Source organism: Gossypium hirsutum, chromosome D01 (assembly GCF_007990345.1).
Source record: "Gossypium hirsutum isolate 1008001.06 chromosome D01, Gossypium_hirsutum_v2.1, whole genome shotgun sequence".
NCBI classification, from domain to species: domain Eukaryota; kingdom Viridiplantae; phylum Streptophyta; class Magnoliopsida; order Malvales; family Malvaceae; genus Gossypium; species Gossypium hirsutum.
In genome coordinates, this window is record NC_053437.1 from 10,655,550 (window position 1) to 10,673,859 (window position 18,310).

At 34.3% G+C, this 18,310-nt stretch overlaps 3 protein-coding genes across 5 annotated transcripts; 1 reads left to right on the forward strand and 2 right to left on the reverse strand.

Moving 5' to 3' along the window:
* Positions 1 to 2,971: 2,971 nt before the first annotated feature.
* LOC107921862 (uncharacterized) lies at positions 2,972 to 3,936 on the forward strand. Its single transcript, XM_016851696.2, has 2 exons — positions 2,972 to 3,585; positions 3,666 to 3,936. Exons 1-2 carry the CDS (start codon positions 3,309 to 3,311, stop codon positions 3,809 to 3,811), a joined length of 423 nt encoding a protein of 140 aa, XP_016707185.1. The 5' UTR covers positions 2,972 to 3,308; the 3' UTR covers positions 3,812 to 3,936.
* Positions 3,937 to 4,742: 806 nt separating this feature from the next.
* Positions 4,743 to 6,146, reverse strand: LOC107921731 (mitogen-activated protein kinase kinase kinase 18). Its single transcript, XM_016851552.2, has one exon. The coding sequence runs from the start codon at positions 6,054 to 6,056 to the stop codon at positions 4,743 to 4,745; it is 1,314 nt and encodes a 437-aa protein (XP_016707041.1). The 5' UTR covers positions 6,057 to 6,146.
* A 5,942-nt stretch (positions 6,147 to 12,088) lies between these two features.
* Positions 12,089 to 17,650, reverse strand: LOC107922162 (aspartic proteinase). Of its 3 annotated transcripts, none has more exons than XM_016852048.2 (14): positions 17,342 to 17,650; positions 15,959 to 16,340; positions 15,803 to 15,863; positions 15,307 to 15,401; positions 15,086 to 15,198; positions 14,787 to 14,955; positions 14,660 to 14,699; positions 14,449 to 14,513; positions 13,738 to 13,851; positions 13,543 to 13,607; positions 13,237 to 13,393; positions 13,030 to 13,149; positions 12,498 to 12,586; positions 12,089 to 12,354 (listed from the first exon to the last, which is right to left on the reverse strand). In XM_016852048.2, the coding sequence occupies exons 2-14, from the start codon at positions 16,322 to 16,324 to the stop codon at positions 12,270 to 12,272; spliced, it is 1,539 nt and encodes a 512-aa protein (XP_016707537.1). In that variant the 5' UTR covers positions 16,325 to 16,340; positions 17,342 to 17,650; the 3' UTR covers positions 12,089 to 12,269. The 3 variants fall into 3 exon arrangements, with proteins under 3 accessions (XP_016707537.1, XP_016707534.1, XP_016707536.1); XM_016852045.2 differs by having other exon boundaries at positions 17,282 to 17,438; XM_016852047.2 differs by lacking the exon at positions 17,342 to 17,650 and adding an exon at positions 17,231 to 17,332.
* Positions 17,651 to 18,310: the final 660 nt, after the last annotated feature.

The window sequence follows — 18,310 nt, forward strand, 5'->3', positions numbered from 1 at the left end:
GGCTTGAATGGTCTTGGAATTGTCTCAATGCCTTAGTCAATTCCCAATTAGTCTCTTTGTCAAGTTGTTCCACCCCTCGAAACATTTGCCTCAGCTTATGTCTCCACTATCGCCTAACTCAGATCGTTTCTCTCTTTTGTACATTTTGTTCGTAAGATCCCCACTACTCTTACTTGCTCCTATCGTGACTTGACTCGATTGGGATCCCCTAAATCTGCACAAATAGGCTTAGGTGTTCTCACATTGAACACTAGGTTAACCTTGAGTATAGGCATCAACTTTGGTTTGTAAGCCCCTCAACTTACTCACTTCAGAACTTTAAAATGGCCCTTATATCTTTTCCAAGCCAGTGGTAAGCCATAATGTAGAACACTAGGAAAGTATTTGAGATGTACCTGACTCATTGCATTTACTCGTTTTGCCTGCCTAGTTTGCATTCTCACTTTTCCTAAAAATTTTGATGCAAAACCTACATCTCTCATAGGTGGTAGCCTCACAGATAACTCAACAGGCTTCATATTAGTTTGTCGCACCTCTAACATTTCCAATGGGGTCTCATTAACACTTCAATCTCCCAAGTCAATGTTCTTACCACAATGAACATCCTCCGACAATAACTATGAATGGAATGATTACAAATAAAGGGGGAGGACTCTATTTATAGTTGAGCTTCCCCAGATCCAATGGTACAGATTGAGTTACATTAATGATTGAGATTAATGCCTATCTACAATATGAGAGTCCTAAGGGATTTAAACTCTATACAATCTTATCCCTTAAGATTACAAAATTTTTACTCTAGTAACTTTAGTTTTACTGGAGTGTTCCATTGGGCTACTAGGGCTTCAAGTAGATGAGTTTCTTTATATGTTCCACAAATGAGTCAATTCAAGTGGGACAAATTAGCCTCATTTAATCAATTGACCTCCATGGGTTGCTCTATGTACATTCGTCATGGGCTTTGATATGTGGCTCGTGACACTAGGCTTAACATTGCATTAGCACAGAAATGTTGGGAAGATAACAAAGCAATATTGTATTAGACAGTTGGGAAGTTGCAAATAAAATAATGATATCTTTAAGGAACTAAAGTCACATGCTTACATATGGAAGACTTAACATTCTAGAAGTCATCAGATCTTCAAACTCAAATTTTTGCTAGCTGTGTTGATTCTCTGTAATCAATATCAAGGTGTATCTTATGTTTCTTGGAGCAATCATATGTTAGAGAAGTGTCAAACAAACATTGGTGGGCCTTTATTCTATAGAAGTTGAATTTGTATAATGTTTTGAAGCTACTTAATAAGGTATTTGATTGAGAAGTTCAATTACGTGCTTAGACTTATTGATTCCATCTATAGGCCCTTGCAGATATATTATGACAATACAACACTTGTGTTCTTTACTAAGAATAACAAAAAGTGGAAGTTAAAACAAACAAATCAACATTAAGTACTTGGCAATCAAATATCACATTAGGTTCATGAAATTGCTCATTGAACACATAAATAACAAGCTAATAATAATAGATCCTCAGATAGAAGGCACGCCGCTAAAGTCGTTGAAGGATCATGTGGTTGAAATGGATTATTCTCAAACAAGTCACTATAAAATACTTTGTTCTTTAGTTTGTTTTCTTATTCTAATTTTATACATTTGGTTGAAAAAACAACCATCAGGATAGGACCTGGAGCAAACATGGAAGGTTTATTCATAACGTGATTTCCCACATGTATGAGTTTATTGCATAGTAATACATAAAAGGGAATACTCAATTAAATGAGAACTTACTGCCATGACTTGTGTAACTCTACTTTGCTACTTAAACATATGGTATTTAAAACTATCATTGAGGACAATAATATAAAATTTAGATTAAATGGGAGAATGCTGGAATATTTATTATTAAATAAATATTTTACTCATTAATAGTCCTTAATTTTATAATAAATTAAATAATTTTATTTCTTTTGAGTAATTACTATTAAATAATTACTTTTACTTGATAATTACTATAATTAAGTAATAATTTAAATCAAAGCGGTTGAGTTTAATGGTAACTCCTCCCACTTCCTAACCTTTTCTTTCCAAAATTATACCTAAAATTTTAGTGAGGTTTTCACTCTTCAGACGACCCCTTGCTTATTCAACTCCTAATCTAATTAAAATTGCTTATATATCATTAAAAAAGTGAATGTATTTGAGAGGTTCCTCGGTTATAGAGACGTGATCAAATTAGTTTCTCTAAAATTGTTTATATATTATTTAATCTTTATACTATTAAAAAGAATTAAATAACGCAAAATTGAAATAAAGTTAATATTTACTATATAAAAAATGTCATTTATTTGTTCATAGAGTTATTATTTTTTAAGTTTTTTTATGATTTTGTAAATTAAATATTTTATTTGGAATTGAATTGTAATAGAACAAAATAAATTTCAAGATATTTTTCATACAGTAAATGCTAATTATGTTAGAATTTATATTTATTTTATTCTTTTTAATAGTATAGGAGACTAAATTATTCCATTTAATAATAAATGGATTAATTTGGTCCTGTCCCTATATACAAGGACCTCCAAGTACTTTAACCTAATTAAAAGTGATTTTAAATATAGCCTACAATGGGACTCACGGAGTCACAAAGGCTTTGCTTGATGTGGAGGAAAGAAAATTGAAAAGATGGAAAATTGGAATGATGGAAAACTAGAAGGATGAAAAATATAAATTTTCTTTTCATAGGTGTGTATAAATGAAAAAATAGAAAGAAATTAAATACCCCTTCATTAATTGGTGGAGTTGAAAAGTAAAAAGAAATACACTTTTATCTCATTTTCTCTCTCTCATCATTCTAATGATTGATGAAAAATGATCACCCCTACTATTTTCTTTTCCATCACTTTTCTTTCAAATTAAGTACCCTCTAATTTCACTTTTTCACTCATTCTTTCGTTCCCTTCACTTTTTTTAGTTTCTTTGATTCCAACCCAAGCTTAGTTCTATAGAGCTTGGTGGATTTCTAAATAGCCCAAGTTGACTTCCGTCCCATGTGCGCTATACTCATGTTTGAATGTGCCAAAGAGTTGCAGTAACACAACTTATGTTGCTTCAAAACTGAGGCTGCAAGTTATTCTGTTTCTCCTTCTTAATCTTTCCTACACTAATGGTAAAGCACAATTCTTTAATTGAGTCACCAAGATTTCCTGATTTTTTATTCCATTTTCTTCACCATATAAAATGTAAACTGATGTTCTCTTTCTCACAAACCATTGTAGTAATTTGTTTAATACTAGTTGATTGAGATCATGTATCTCTTGTCTATGCTTGTTTTAGCTGAAACGGTCCTTGTATTAGGGCTTATCTTCAGTTCTCCTCTAAGGGAACTGGTGATGAGGATATTAGACATAATAACAGTAGGGAAAGCCGATCTGATTTTAAAGACTGTTGCAGCAACTTTGCTTCTTGTTTTCACCTCAATGTTATACGATGTGATAGAGATCAAAAAATGTTGGTTGGAAGGCGCTGTTCCTAATCCTGCCGATGAGATTCTAATGGCGAAACAAGTTTTGAAAGCATCCATGTGTAATTTCCTAACATGTCTGAAACTTCAGGTTTTAACTATATATATGTTTTGATCCTAAGATATTATGTATATGTTTCAGGGTTTGCTTTATTCCTTGCGTTGGCTACATATGGATTGCACTACTGTATCAAAGGGCTAGAAGGATCGAGGACATTGGAGGCTGCTGAAGATAATAAACAATTGATGTTAGAACCCCCAAAGAATAATGCAACATCTTCAAAATGAACAATTGATGTTTGAACTTTTAAAAAAATATGAAGATTCCTCCTCTTCATGTAAGGTGTAATCATGCATAAGACAAGGTCATATGTTGACAAAAAATAAGAAGAAATAAGAACGTAATTGTGTAATGATCATTTGCTCAAATTTGAACTACCTAATTTGATTTACTTGGTCTTAACAACTAATGAGCTAACAATTTAAAGAAATGAAGACATTGTAAAAGGCTAATACCGAGTCTTGGGTCAACTGACTTGAAACAAAAGTTGGTAAACTGCAACATATTGGTAAACTCCATTGTTGAAGATTAAACACCTCCTTTTTTGGTTTCACATGGGAAGCCTAAAGCTTTAACCAAAAACTGTGATTAGTTGACTTTTCTCATAGCTTGACTTTGTTAAAAGTCAGTGCCCCATACATTAAAATAATGGAGTCAACCCCCCCTTGCAGTCTCCCCCAAGCACCCACTCCGTCACTAGAAGGAACTGATGCAACTAATCAAATATCTAAGGGAATAAATGCAAGGTTTTTTATTTTCTATGTTTGCTTCGATCCTTCATTCTTTTTGAAGTATTCGTTTCTCAACTCGTATTTATTTAATGTACTTAAATCCTTGTTTATGCAGGTAATTTGGCCTTCAACTTGCAAAGTAGAGCAGTAATGAACTGAGTTAGCCATATGCACAATTGGCTATTGGATTGAAGAATATGTTAAGATTAATTAATGATCATTACCTAAACCCATAAATGTAAGGAGAAGCCAAAGTTGACTTCTTTTTTCTGATCGGATCTGCCTAACCCTTTAAGTCTCCTCTGCTCACACAATGAATAGTCAATAGATAAGTTAGTCATCACCGGCGGCGGTGTTGGCATGCTACCGGCCGGTCGTCTCTGCCGGACGTTTTGAAACCAAGGAAAACAATTGGATAAACTAACAGCTACAATGGGGATTTGATTCGAATATGAAAAAGATGGGGTTGGATCATTGGAATAATAGAACAAGAAATTTCATTAACTGTCTCGAAATTGAGATTGTCTGATACAAAATAATCATCTGTTACACTGTTAAATGCCAAAATACTGCTGAAATAAATAGTGTTTTCTGCAGAATTGGCTGAGAAGAAATCCTCATCTAAGATTGGGGTTTCAGTTTCAAGTTGTTCTTCAAATGACTCCATGAATGACACAGTTGGAGATGAAAAGTCGTCTTCTGTGATATTATCGCTTCTTACTGTCATCCAATCTTCACTGAATGTCCAATTGGAAGCATTGGAAGAAGGTGGTGACAGAATTGATTGAAGCAATTTCTTGATCCTATCAGTGGGGGAATTCATGGAAATCTCTTTAGGAATCAAATTCTTAGGACTTTCCACCACATTAAATGAATCCCAGAAACCTTGATCCAGCACAGTATTTGGAGAATCCATGGTGGATTCTTTTACTTCCTTCAAAAGGGTATCTGATTCTTCCAAAAATGGATGTTGAAGCAATTCTTTAGCTGTCCATCTCTCTTTCAAATCCCTCTTCAAACATTTTCCCAGAAAATCCTTTCCTTTCTCAGAAAACCAACTTGGAATCTCAGGTACCTCGCCTGAAAATCCAATCTTATACAGAGCCGACACTGGATCATTCAGCTCCGGCCATGGCGAATTCCCAGTGCTCATCTCTATAATCGTACATCCAAGCGCCCATATATCAGCCTCAAAACCCTGCTCCTCCCCACGTGCCACCTCCGGTGCCATGAAAGCTGGTGTACCGGAAATTGCTGACGTGTCAAAACCTTGATTTTCTCCATCTTTTCCCATTAATTTAGCACACCCCAGATCAGCAATCTTCGCACCTTCTTTACCGATCAAAATATTTTGGCTCTTGATATCACAATGTGCCACCCCATTAACGTGAAGATAACTCAAACCTTGTAAAATCTGTTGCGTATACAACCTAACTCTCTCTTCACCCAATCTTCCTCCAACTCTTTTGATTTCCTCGGAAAGCGTACCGCCGGTGACGTACTCCATGCAAAGGTTGTACGTCGGCTTGTTGTTCGTTTCATTCGTACCATCGTACCCTATGTACTTAACAATGTGAGGACAGCTTAATTTTGACAAGACATAATTCTCTCTCTGCAAGAACATAGAGTGACATAACTCGGTTGACTTAACGGCAAAAAGCTCGCCGGAAGGGACTGCTGTGGCTAGAGACACGGTGGCGGTGGATCCTCTGCCTATGGCAGGCCCTCTGATCCACTCCATTAGAGCAAAAAAAGAAGCCACCAAGAAACAAAGAAAACAAAAATATGGGACTGGTGACTAATGCTATGACATGTAAGGATATATATACATATGAATAAATAAATGAACTTTGGGGTAACCCTTGGTTTTGGTGACTTAATCCAAATACCAAAGCATATGCAACAACTTAGGAAAGATTCTTAATGACAAAAATCTGTCATGGCTTTCTTTTGAGTACATAGAGCAAGAATGTAACACGTGGCGCGAATTTAGTGAATGCTGACCGCCTATGGACGGCGCCATGGCGGTTTCCTTATGCTTGTAATAAAGCCATTCACATGAAGACACATGAGCACGTGCCGAGATTGCGAGTTGTTAATTACAATTATCCTATTATTGGCTAATTTTAATCTTTTTAATCCATTAACATTGTGATTTTTTGCGGCGCAAAGATGATTAATCTTCAATCTTAACAATGTGAACACAATTAAGTACTTTTTAGTTTTTTTTTTTTGTGTGTAGCTTAACTTACAAGCTGTAAACACACACACACATATATGTATATATATTGCTTATAGTTGATGGCAAAGGATAAAACAGAGGGAACCCATTGTATTTTACTATGCTTTTCTTGGGGGGCTTAATTGGATAGGCGTGGATGTGAAAGCATGCATGAATCATATATGTTTAGTAACTTAAGGAACTATTCTAGATCATACTAAAAGAGTAGCTATTAATCATTGTCCTAAAATATATTTAATTTATAAAGTTTTTAGTTTGATTAGTATAAAATCTCATTCTTTTTAAAATAAAATTTTCATCTTTTGACCTATGAAATTTTATAATTTTATTTCGAGCAATTTAATATCAAATTTTTAATATTATCTGATTTCAGAAATTGATTTAAATTTGGATAAATAAAAATGGTTTAAGTAGGTAGAAGGACAATTTGAAAATATCAATATTCTTTTTGCAATGTGAAAACAACAAAAGCTTTTTTTTTGGCATAAAGGCTTAAAAGCATGTTGTTGTTCCAGTGGCAATCAAAATTCAAGAGTTGGCCTATTGATTGGAGGAATCAAAGCAAAAGTAAATAAGGCCAACAAAAGAGGTTGCAACCAACATCAAGAAAAAAAATTAAATTAAAGTTAAAAAAGAGCACACACTGTTATTTTCATTTTCCAAAGTCTGCAAAGTTGTGTTGAATAAGGTGTTTGGAAGAAAAGAAAATTTAGGGGTTTTTAATGGAACACTTGAGTGAGGTTCAAGCAATTCCGAACTATATATGAAAGTCAACTTTTCTCATGAAATGATGAAATCCCATCTCTAATCTGAACTCAAAACTTAAACCTTTTGTCACTTTTGGGTTTAGAATAGTAGTGTAGGGCTCTTTCATTGCATCTTGTCGGTGCTGACATCGTTTACTGACCTTTCAAGCTCACCCTTTACAGCTAGGTGAACACATGAATTTATGATCCATTCTTTTACTTTGATCTGAATTTGGTAGATACCAACAATGCCAGTTCCACTCTTCTTCTCTTTTTTAATCTGGCAATCAATTTATTAGCACTTAAACGAGGAATGAAGTTCGAGTTTCATCGACAGTTTCATTTAAAGAGTAATTTATTCGTATCTCTTTCAACTTTCTATAAAGTTAATGGCATATCTTGATCCTAAATCAAGATAGCCTCTTATTACCAAAACTTTTCTTTAAAAGTATCATGGAAGCCCTTGTATTAGAAGTCACATTGTATATTGCTTTCTCTACCCAAAAAATAGATAAATTAGTCTCTATATATTAGATTAAAGAGCAAATTGGTCATCTTAATTAAAAATTTCATTCATTTATAATGTAAAAAACTGTATAGCAAACAGATAATCAAATAGTGACAAATAGTATGCCATGTGTATCTCATGCTAATACGTAAAAACTAATTTTTAACAGTAAAAATAGATGAAATTTTTAACAAAAGGATTAATCTATTCTTTAATCTAATATATAAGGATTAATTTATTTTTGTAAAAACAATCCATAAAATAAAAATACTTATAAGTTTTACTTAGTTGCTTAATGATGAGGGAAATTGGTTGTACATTGAACATTGTCCATTGCCAATTTAGTCTTAGCTGTACAAACTAACACCGAAGGAACCCAAAATTTAAAAGACTACTGACAATGAATGTTGTTTTAATAATCAAAAACAGCTATGACTAATCAATTTATTTGTGTTTTGATTGGGAGCTACCTTTTTTTCCCAGATTGGCTGGCTGTATAAATTCCCATTTACATGATGACAGTTGTATTTAGACATTGAGGACTCAAATAAAAATAATGACAGCCTAAACCTTATCTAACATATTTTTTGCTAATCATTGTTCCAATCAATGTTTTCGATCGAATCTATATATTTCTCTGTTTGGATAACTTTTATCCTATAAAATGGAAACTCAGTTTAATTCGATTGTTTTGGACCCAAGTACAAGTGAAAATCAAAATGGCACATCCACTCATCCTTTTCATCATGCCAGCTATCTATTTTAGTATACGTAGCTGGCTAATATTATCCCAACAGTTAAATCCCTGACTGCAATAACTTCAATTAATCCCTTGTTTTCATGCCATCATGCATGCCTTAAATTAGACATTAATGTCCTGCAATGGTAAAGTATAGAATTAATAGTAAAATTAGATATGCCATTCAATTAAATTTACTGAAGTTGACAATTTGTAAGTTTGGAAGATTAGCCAACTTGTTATACATTTTTAATTGGGATCTAAGTATTTTTGAGTTGAGATGTCTTGAGGCCATCAAAGGTGATATGAATGTCTAAGATGATCCATGTTGGAACCGAATGAAGTAGTAAAGTTCAAACCCAAATACACTTTACATTCGGAAGCTCAAGATAGCAGCATTTTTTGGATGGGCTTAAAACATAAACTTTTGACTTTGAATGCACTTTTAAATTTTTAAAGCTTTAACTTTACTTATATAAAAGTCCGACACTACATTAGTAAGGGTTATATTTCAAATTTTAAGAGGTTTTAAAGTTGTTTTAGAGTGTTTCTTGCTCATCAAGAATGTTGAATTCAAGAAGGATACATTCTTGAACAGCCAACTTTTAGAATTCTATGTTGAGTTAGGAGTTTGCTTTCTACTTTTTGAATTTTTTTTAAAAGAATTGAATGATTCGTTTGTGTTATTTTTCAAAAGTTGTTTCAAAGATTGTTAATAGGAGTTGTTCGTACTTCAAATTTTAAAAATCTGAAGAAACCTTCTTCTCAAATTTCCTTGGCCAATTCTTTTATTCAAATTATTATAATTAATTCGTTGACGAATAAGTCAATTTCGAAAGTTCTACTTCAAGTCCAATTCCAATTCCAGCTTGAATCATCCTGGACATACTATATCAATTCCAACTTTTGTCAATACCCTGCAGTAGAAAAAGTCTAGTTTGGTTCATTTTTCTTTTTCTTCAGAAGCTTTTTAGTTTTCCCTTTCATGTTTGTTTGATGAGAACATGGGATACAAGATACGAAACCAAATCAAAAATTGAAAAGAAATCCAATTACATGTTAATCTAATCATGAATTTTCCCTTTATTATTTTAGAATTAGACGCAATGAATTGAAAAGTAAAATATATGCAAACAAAACTCACACATGATATTTATACATAGTGAGGCTTGGACCTAAGAACTCAAGGTCCCAAAGCTAAGTTAGTGTCTAATTGACAACATAATTTGATCTTTTGCGTTTGTAATATTATTATTAGATCTAAACTTATAAGTTTGTTGCATTAAAGTGATTATATGGTTTTTTTTTTATTAATCGGTCATACAATTAAATCATGTGAAAATTCAACCAATCACGTTCAATCAATAATAAAATTAAATATCAACCAAATGCTAACACTTGTTTTAAAGAAAATATATTATCACTTAAATGGAAACAATAGTATTATATATTTGGACCAATGTAAAAGTAAAAGAAAGCAAATTATGCTAAATTAAGATGGAGAGACTAAATTTCTAATTCCAATATAGAAAAAAAAAGTTGGTTACGGGTTATTTTGCAATAACGAAAATATTGTATTTGTTTAGTGGAACGAGATTTTAGATACAGTGTTGTAGCGTTTAGTTGTTATAATTGATGTTACTGCACAATAGCTGGCAATAGAATTGTAATTGTTTCCTAACCAACGTTCTTTAATAAGAATCAATGCTAAAAAAGGAAAATCATTTAGATTTTCTTTTGTTTCTCTCACGTTCTTTCTCAATTCTATAACTCTCTTTCACAATGCCGCTCATATCAATTTTGGTATTAGAGCTGCGACTTGCCCATGACTATAGGAGATGGTGTGTGGACAAGGCATTTTTTTGAAGCTTTTCTAGGTAAACATGAAACCATAGCGGCGGCTATTAGTACTGTTAAAGGGAAGGGCATTTTGGGTCCTCCTCCGAGTTCTAATGAATTGGAAGTAGTTAGAGAGACTTCTGAAGGGACAGAGAGTGGTGCGTCACCAATGATAGGGGAATTGGCTATAGTAAGTTGTGCAGACTCCAATGACTAGTATAATCACGCCTATAACTTGAAGTGCCCTAAGTTTGATGGTACTGATTTTCGTTGATAGTGGGCAAAAATGGGGCAACTTTTTTAAGGTGAGCCAGTATCTGTCTTGCAGGGATGTGCCCTACCGTGGCATCATTTGAATGATAATAACAATGGTGGTATAAATTAGTTGAATTGGAAAAGATTACTTGAGGAATTTGCAAGAGAGGTTTGCCCTAATGGATTTCGAGGATTCAATGGCAAGCTGGTATCTTTAAAGCAGAAGAGCAAGTTAGTTGAGTAGTTTCATAAGGAGTTTGTAAGTCTCTTTAACCAAATTTCTTTATCTTCTCAACATGCTCTTAGCATATTTGTCGGTAACTTGAGGCTAGATATTGCCCAGTACCTTTAAGTCTAAGAATTTGTTGGAGGCATTGCATATGGCTAAGCAATTGGAGGTAATTCTTTAGCCGAGTCAAAGGAAATCTTTTGCTTAACCCCAGTTTGCTAGATCAAATGCTAGTTTTCTTTCGATTTCTTCTAATAAGTCCTCACTTTTCTTTTTTTTCTTTTTTTTGGTCCTAGAACTGCTAACGCTCCTGAAGCAATAACTAAATCTGTTAACCAGTTTGTGTTACTAAGTGATAGTAAACTTGGCAACAAACTCCCTTCCCAAGCTGAGATTGAATATAGGAGGACAAGAGGCTTATGGTGTTGGTGTGGGGCCAAGTATGTTCCTAGTCATAAATTTACAAAGCCATAGCTCAAGAAGCATGTAAGAAAAGTACCGGTTCAAATTTAATGGAGCTGTCACTTAGGTGCTGGTTCGAAGGACAAACTCCTTCCTTGAAGACGCCACGTAACAACAATTTCCTCAATTTAATCCTTGAGAACAAGGATTTTGGGGGCGGGGGAGGGACACTTTGTTTAAGTTATTTTGCAACAATCGCAGTATTGTAATTCTTTCTTAGTTGTTCAGTGGAATGTTGCATTTGCATCTATTTTTCAAGTTTTTATTAAGAAAATGCAATGCTGGCATAAGGATGAAGTTAAAAATTGAACTTAAGTTCTCAAGTTTCATAAAATAAAATAAAGAAGCATTGACCATATCATATCTTGACTTGTATGATACAGTAACTATACAAATTCAAATTATGTTACCCTTGTTCTCTATCGTATAAAAAATACATTTTATTAACTAAAAAAATGCATCATTTTTTAAAATCAAATTTCACTTTGAACTAACGCCTATGACCGCAGACAATTATAAGGAACATTTGACCCAATGATCAAACAGACTTGAGATTTACCTCCCGCGACATACATTTAAAACAAGAAGCAATAACAAGCAATATCACGTTTTGAGATTTAACCCCTCCCCTCAAAAAAATTAATGTCCAGCATTCCTGGTTTTCATAGCCCCCGAAATCATCTTTAGCTCTCTAACAAATGCTATTTAAACCAATTGCATCATTATGCTATTATAGGTAAAGAGAGGAACGGATGCCGCGAAATCCTTTCTTAGTCAAAATGCCATAATACGATACAATCCGGATTAAATCACAGATCATGTTTTGCACAAGTATTTACATACAATCATCTTTGATACTTAATCCCATAAGTTTAGGAGTGTACTACTTGAACAGAGCATGGCACTCGGGTGTTCAGATTTAGAAAAGATTAGCTTATGCAGCCTCAGCAAATCCAATTTGCATGTTCCCATAGTCAAATACTGTATGGAACTGGCCCATAAATACATCACCCAGGATCCTGTTCATCAATGAATACTAGCATGATTATCATAGCATCAAATGTTTTCCAGCCTAAAAGTAAACGTCTAGTGTGAATATAAGTTAATTGTAGAAAACATAATTATCCTTCAATATATATCTATGAACCAGTAAAAAGAATACCAGAGAGGTCCGCGAGGAGGTGGTACATCCAGAGCAGTGAATCCACTAATGCATTGAGCCCCATCTCCCTCGCCCACTTTCATGACATACTGATTCCCAACACCAGAAGGACAGAGGTCAGGAACAAAGAAAGAATCACTAAAAACCAAGGGCAAAGGCAAGAATTTTAAACTTGGGGGCCAAAACAAAATTATAACATCTATGGGGGTACCAACGGTAAAAATTTTGCATCAATGAGCTTAAATTAAATTATTAATTTTTTGGAAGACCAAAATTATTATTGTTCCATTTAACCAAGAGGGACCAAGGCCTCTGCTTTCCCCTAGCTTCGCCCCTGCTGAACACTAACATTGCAACCAACTCGAGATACTTAATAGTTTATTACTTAGACCCACCCAAAACATATAAATATTGATATCCATGATTTTTTTTTTTCTTTTTTGAGGGTGAAATGATGACAACCAGGATTATCATGAATCAAATCAAAGGAGACCAAAGTACCGTAACACAAATTCAGCATTGTATATCATACCTGCTCAGGACGGAGCTCAAATAACTTTCCAGCAATTGTGAAAGAGACGCTGGGCATAGAAGATAGACTTTTACAGTCAATACTTGATTCTCCCATTGGACTAGGCAGCCGATCACAGAGCTGCAATTATCAATTTGGGAAAACATGAGTCCAAAAAAGAACTTGCCAAAATATGCTCAGAGGTTGTCAAAGGGGATGCTTATTCACCTCATTGACATAGTCAATTATATGGTCCTGTGTCTGGTTCTGCTTAAGCTGGTTTTGCATCCATATAACTGCCATCTCACAGGTAGAACACATAGCATCGCGTAAACTGCCAGAGGCTTTTCCAGCATTCTCATTCACAATGCTTTCAATCCTCATACTGAACAAGATAAATTTACAAAATCAATTAAGCAAGAGAACACATTCATTCAGACAATTACAAATATTTCTAAGCTCCATGATTTGAGTTAAAGCAACTTCACTCTAGGGAAAAAATCAGGGGGAAAACAGAAGAGACTTGTGTACAACCTTACACCTTGAGTTCCATCAAATAAGCATAGACCAATTTGTGAGCAGATTTTCTTTGGTTCATCCTGTCAATGCAGAATAATAAATAGAATAACGAAGAAGTCCAGCAAGAAACTACCAGATCATACTCTAAAGTTAACCATCTCCAGATACCATTTGCATTACAATTAAAGCAAGTTAAAACAGATCATGTACCTTCGCTAATAGCATATCAAGTATCTTCTCTCCGTATTCAGAAACTACAGCCTTGCATTCTTGACTTACAACCCCAGATGCTCCAATAGCATGATTGATTTGAGTAATAATACCCTGAAAACATGGTATGAAAAACAATCACTGACAAAAGACCAGGACTAACAGTCCATTTTTGGCAGCAAATAGACAATGCATGCACAGGATCAATTAAACGACTTCTATTAGCACTTGCCAATCACTTATAATCATAGACATCTATAATCAGATTGCCCTACTACATATCAAGGTAAACATGTACAAAAGCTCCTGAATATATGCTCTCACTATAGCAATGACACTAGGGGGATAAGCTCGAATATGCATTTCATAAGATAGAAAACAACCTTATAGAGGTTACACAGTGAAACTTGAATGAGTAACAAACAATATCCATATCCGAATTAGGAAGGAGCAAATTGTTACTTCAGTCATGAACATCAGTACAATTACATCCAGATAATTGTTTAGTGTAAGGATAGGAGTGCAACTATATGCTTAGAGTTGTTAGTCAAAGGACAGATTTGAGTATGGGCAGAATGATACGTCCAATGTTTCCATGAGAAACAATCATAGAATGGACAAAACATGGTTGATACTTGACAGCAACTTGCTACAGAAGCACGGCTACAGAAGAATGCATACACACATAAATAGACACAAATTAATACAAACCGTAGGACCAGCCAACAAAGAAGTCCCTGAATCAGCAATAGCACTGCAGCCACCGGCACAAAATCCTGTGAAGGAGTAAGAATATAAGGAAACAAATAAAAGACTACAAAATATTTGCATGTCCTTATGAATTATATTAATCCAGTTAAGCAGAATATTGTGGAACAGGCTCGACAATTATTTCCAGAAGATAACTTTGAGGACTTCTCACCTGTTGTTTCGTTACCAATCAGGAAATCACCCATATCAAACTGCGAGACAAAGAAACAGTAGCATTATAAAAGGAATACATGAAGTCAAATATATTGTATAAAACAAGGAATGTTTGAAATCCTAACCTGCCAGTATCCTTTCTGTGTTACAGGAACATAAGTGTGATTCCCCTTGAAATGTTTAGTATCCATCCCGCCAAATACCAATTCCCCACCAAGATTATCTTCGGAGTTGCGGCTAAGCCAAAATGAAAAAACCGGTTCCTTAACAAGACCTTGGTTGACCATATTGTACCTGGAGCACTTACAGAATCAAAATCCTAAACCAGTAGCAGTTGCATTCTTAATACTCACAATATAAACATCTTACGCCAATAAAACTGAAACAAAAAGCACAAAGAAACAAAAAAGAGGCTTTTACATACCACACAGGCACAGCATTTCCTACTGAAATCTCTTGAAATCCCAGACCAAGTATACCATCGAATTTGGCAAGCAAGAATGTTAAGCTGGGCTCACTTGTTGCCTCAATAAATTCCTAAACAGATGAAAGAAGAAAAGTTACTGAGCAACATGGACCATCACCAACAGCCATGATGGTGAATTACACTGCAAACATATATAATAAAAAAATTATTGATGATACCTGATTTTTAACTACAAGATCACCAACTGTTACGTGGTCCTCACTAAAGAATCCAGAAATTTGTCCAGTACCATATTTAATATCCGCAGGTTTACCTGCAAGTGGAATCATTTAAAAGAAAACATATAGGCAGCTACTTTATTATACTCACTTTGACTGAAATGAACAACAGTTAGTTTTAATATCCTTCCGGTCACCTTTATCCAAGTTTCTCCAATCTAAAGCACAATAGAACTGATTATGAATAACAAGCAGCAGACATGAGTTTTTCAAATGCAGGAGATGAGGCGTATATATATATATAAAGCAGTTAAAAGAATGCATAAGGAAAAGAATAATCACACCTAAATCAAACTACTGAATTTGTTCTAAGCGGTACTTATAGATTGATCTAAAGACAATACCCAATTTATGAATGGAAAAAGAAAATCATAATCATAATCAAGAAGACATGGATTTCAGGAAACCTAGAATGAACCAAGAAGCAGAAACAAACCATTAGCATTGTAGGTACTTGAGTGGCTTGATTTATATCTTGAATGGAAATAGCAAGCTATCTGCACCCAGACACCAGTAAAACCTTAAAATATTCCAAATTTACACAAATCCAACCCTTAAGTACACCAAGAAAAATTTGAGGAATTAAGCTCACTGAGAAATAACACTTAGATGAAGGCACCCACAAATTAGAACTCCCAGTGTCAAAAATTACAGTGAAGTTCTGTGGAGGCGTGCCAATACCAATTTCACCAAAGTACTGAGCATCCATGTAGTTCTTTAGTGCCACTATATCAATATCCTTTGACTCCTGTAAGTTGCCATGAAGATACTTTCTAAAAGAACCTCTCAACGCTTCTCCTTCCTTGGAATCAAGTTGGGCAGCTAACAGATTGTTGCGATCAAACTTTCTCTTCTTCAGTCCAATTCTGAACAATCCGTCATTGGATGTGGAAAAGACAATAGGAAAAAGAAGACAAAGAAAAACAGTGACAACGGTAGTTTGAACTATCGTCCCCATTCAGAAAACTGCAAGTCTGCAATTGAAAGGCAATGATTCAAAGATTTTTGCCAGATACAGTTAGAACTAGAAATGGCAAGCTGAAAAAACAAGATATCAACACACAACTAGATATAGTCTTGTCTCATAACAGGTAGGCAACAAGCCACTTTTCAACTACATGGGATAAAAACCATTGACCGTTGACCTAAGTCTAGAACATTTATTCACTGCCAAGTAAAGTTCTGTCCTCAAAGAGTAAACAGATGCTCAATTTTAGTGACATCATGGCCATTCCATTCTTTTTTATAATCAAATTTTCACATCACATAATTTTGGTGCCGAGAAAACACAATAAACATACATAAACACATCTATAAATACTACTAAGGTCAAAATAATTTGATTCGAGCTATGAGGAATCTTAATTAGGCTCAAATGTTTACTCCATCCAAATTAGTTAAAAATAATGGAAATCAAAACGGATGCCAATCGAAGTTAACTAGTTAACCTTCACTTTTCTCAGGTAATAAACACCGAAAATCCCTCAATATCTAACCAACCCAACAGGAAAAAAACTGAAAAAATTATTAGAAACTTAAACGGATAATCCGAACTTCAAATGTTACACGGTCAACTCCAAACTACTATCAATCAAACTAGATATTCACTCAATAACCCTTTTTTTCAGGCAATTTCAGTTTTCTACGAATGTTACACGGTCAACTCCAAACTATTATCGATCAAACTAGATATTCACTCAATAACCCTTTTTTTCAAGCAATTTCAGTTTTCTAAGATTCTAAAACCTAAATATCACACAATATTCCTGCCCAAGAAATGCAAAATCACTACAAAAAGAACACTCAAAAAGAAATCAAAAGCATATATAAGAACAAATAATAGAGAAAAGTAAAGAGAAATTACATAATAAGCCAAGGTCAAGAATTTTTACAAAAAAGAAAAGAAATTTCTTACGTTTTTGTTTATGATTTCAATTTTTAAGAACAGACTGAGCAGAAAAACTAGAGTCCCAACCTGAACTCTTTATTCAGAGTGTTGAATTAGATTAGCGGGATTCTTGGTGGATCGTATCCGTACACGTGGAGTCGTGTTAGGTGAGAATTGAGATGATATTTTTAAATTTGTTGACCTTTTTTTCTTATCGAGCAAGAAAATTGAGGGTTTAATCTGAATCGGATGAATGTATAATAAGGATGGTATTGAGAGCTAAATCAGACCGTTGATCTTGTGATGAGAGGTTTGGAAGAAGTGAGTTTAAGATGATAGATCCAGTAACACTGGAAGTTTGAAGGGTAGTTTAAGATGTTTCTTTGTCTATTTTCTTCTACATTTAGGCTGCGTATCTTGTTTCTACTTTCTACACAACAATCATTCAAAAACCGGATCCCACATGTGTGCCATGCCTAATCAATGGATCATAATTTATTGCTTATTTTTTAAAACAAAAATGATAAGCAGTTCTTAGGTCATATTAATTTATTTCAGGAATAAGATCATACAGTTCGGAAGAGACAATAAATATTTGTCGTAAGTGGTGAAGGACAAACTCCATCAACACAATATATGTTTCAATCTTAGTATTAATAGAACATTATGGCACGTTGACAATTGACTCTATCACAACTCAAGTACGGCATTTGTGGAGTGATTGCAAACACTTAATACGATAAGAAAATGAACTTTGGATAATGCAAAGCGGTGGGCAAAAAATCGGCAAAAGAACCGAGCATTAACCAAATTGGAGGGGACATCGACAAAGTCATCCCTAAAATCACTTGCAAAAGCAAGACTACATGTATAAGCAAATGTCACAGGCCATAGATTAAAGGCTATGACCATTACGCACAAAATGTCTCATGGAGGTCAACTTATTAAATGGGGCTCATTTGACCCACTTGAATTTGCCCGACTTGTGGAACATATGGATAAACTCATCTACATGAAATCTTGGTGGCCCAAAAAAATACTCCAGTAAAACTAAAA

What these genes read in the sequence shown, in the direction of transcription:
- LOC107921862 (XM_016851696.2), top strand. Translation starts at nt 3,309, where the DNA reads ATGTATCTCTTGTCTATGCTTGTTTTAGCTGAAACGGTCCTTGTATTA. An exon ending in AGTTTTGAAAGCATCCATGT is followed by an intron (nt 3,586 to 3,665) that starts GTAATTTCCTAA and finishes TATATGTTTCAG; the next exon opens with GGTTTGCTTTATTCCTTGCG.
- LOC107922162 (XM_016852048.2), bottom strand. Translation starts at nt 16,324, where the DNA reads ATGGGGACGATAGTTCAAACTACCGTTGTCACTGTTTTTCTTTGTCTT. An exon ending in TTGATATGCTATTAGCGAAG is followed by an intron (nt 13,608 to 13,737) that starts GTACATGATCTG and finishes CTGCATTGACAG; the next exon opens with GATGAACCAAAGAAAATCTG. An exon ending in CCTCCTCGCGGACCTCTCTG is followed by an intron (nt 12,355 to 12,497) that starts GTATTCTTTTTA and finishes ATTGATGAACAG; the next exon opens with GATCCTGGGTGATGTATTTA.
- LOC107921731 (XM_016851552.2), bottom strand. Translation starts at nt 6,056, where the DNA reads ATGGAGTGGATCAGAGGGCCTGCCATAGGCAGAGGATCCACCGCCACC.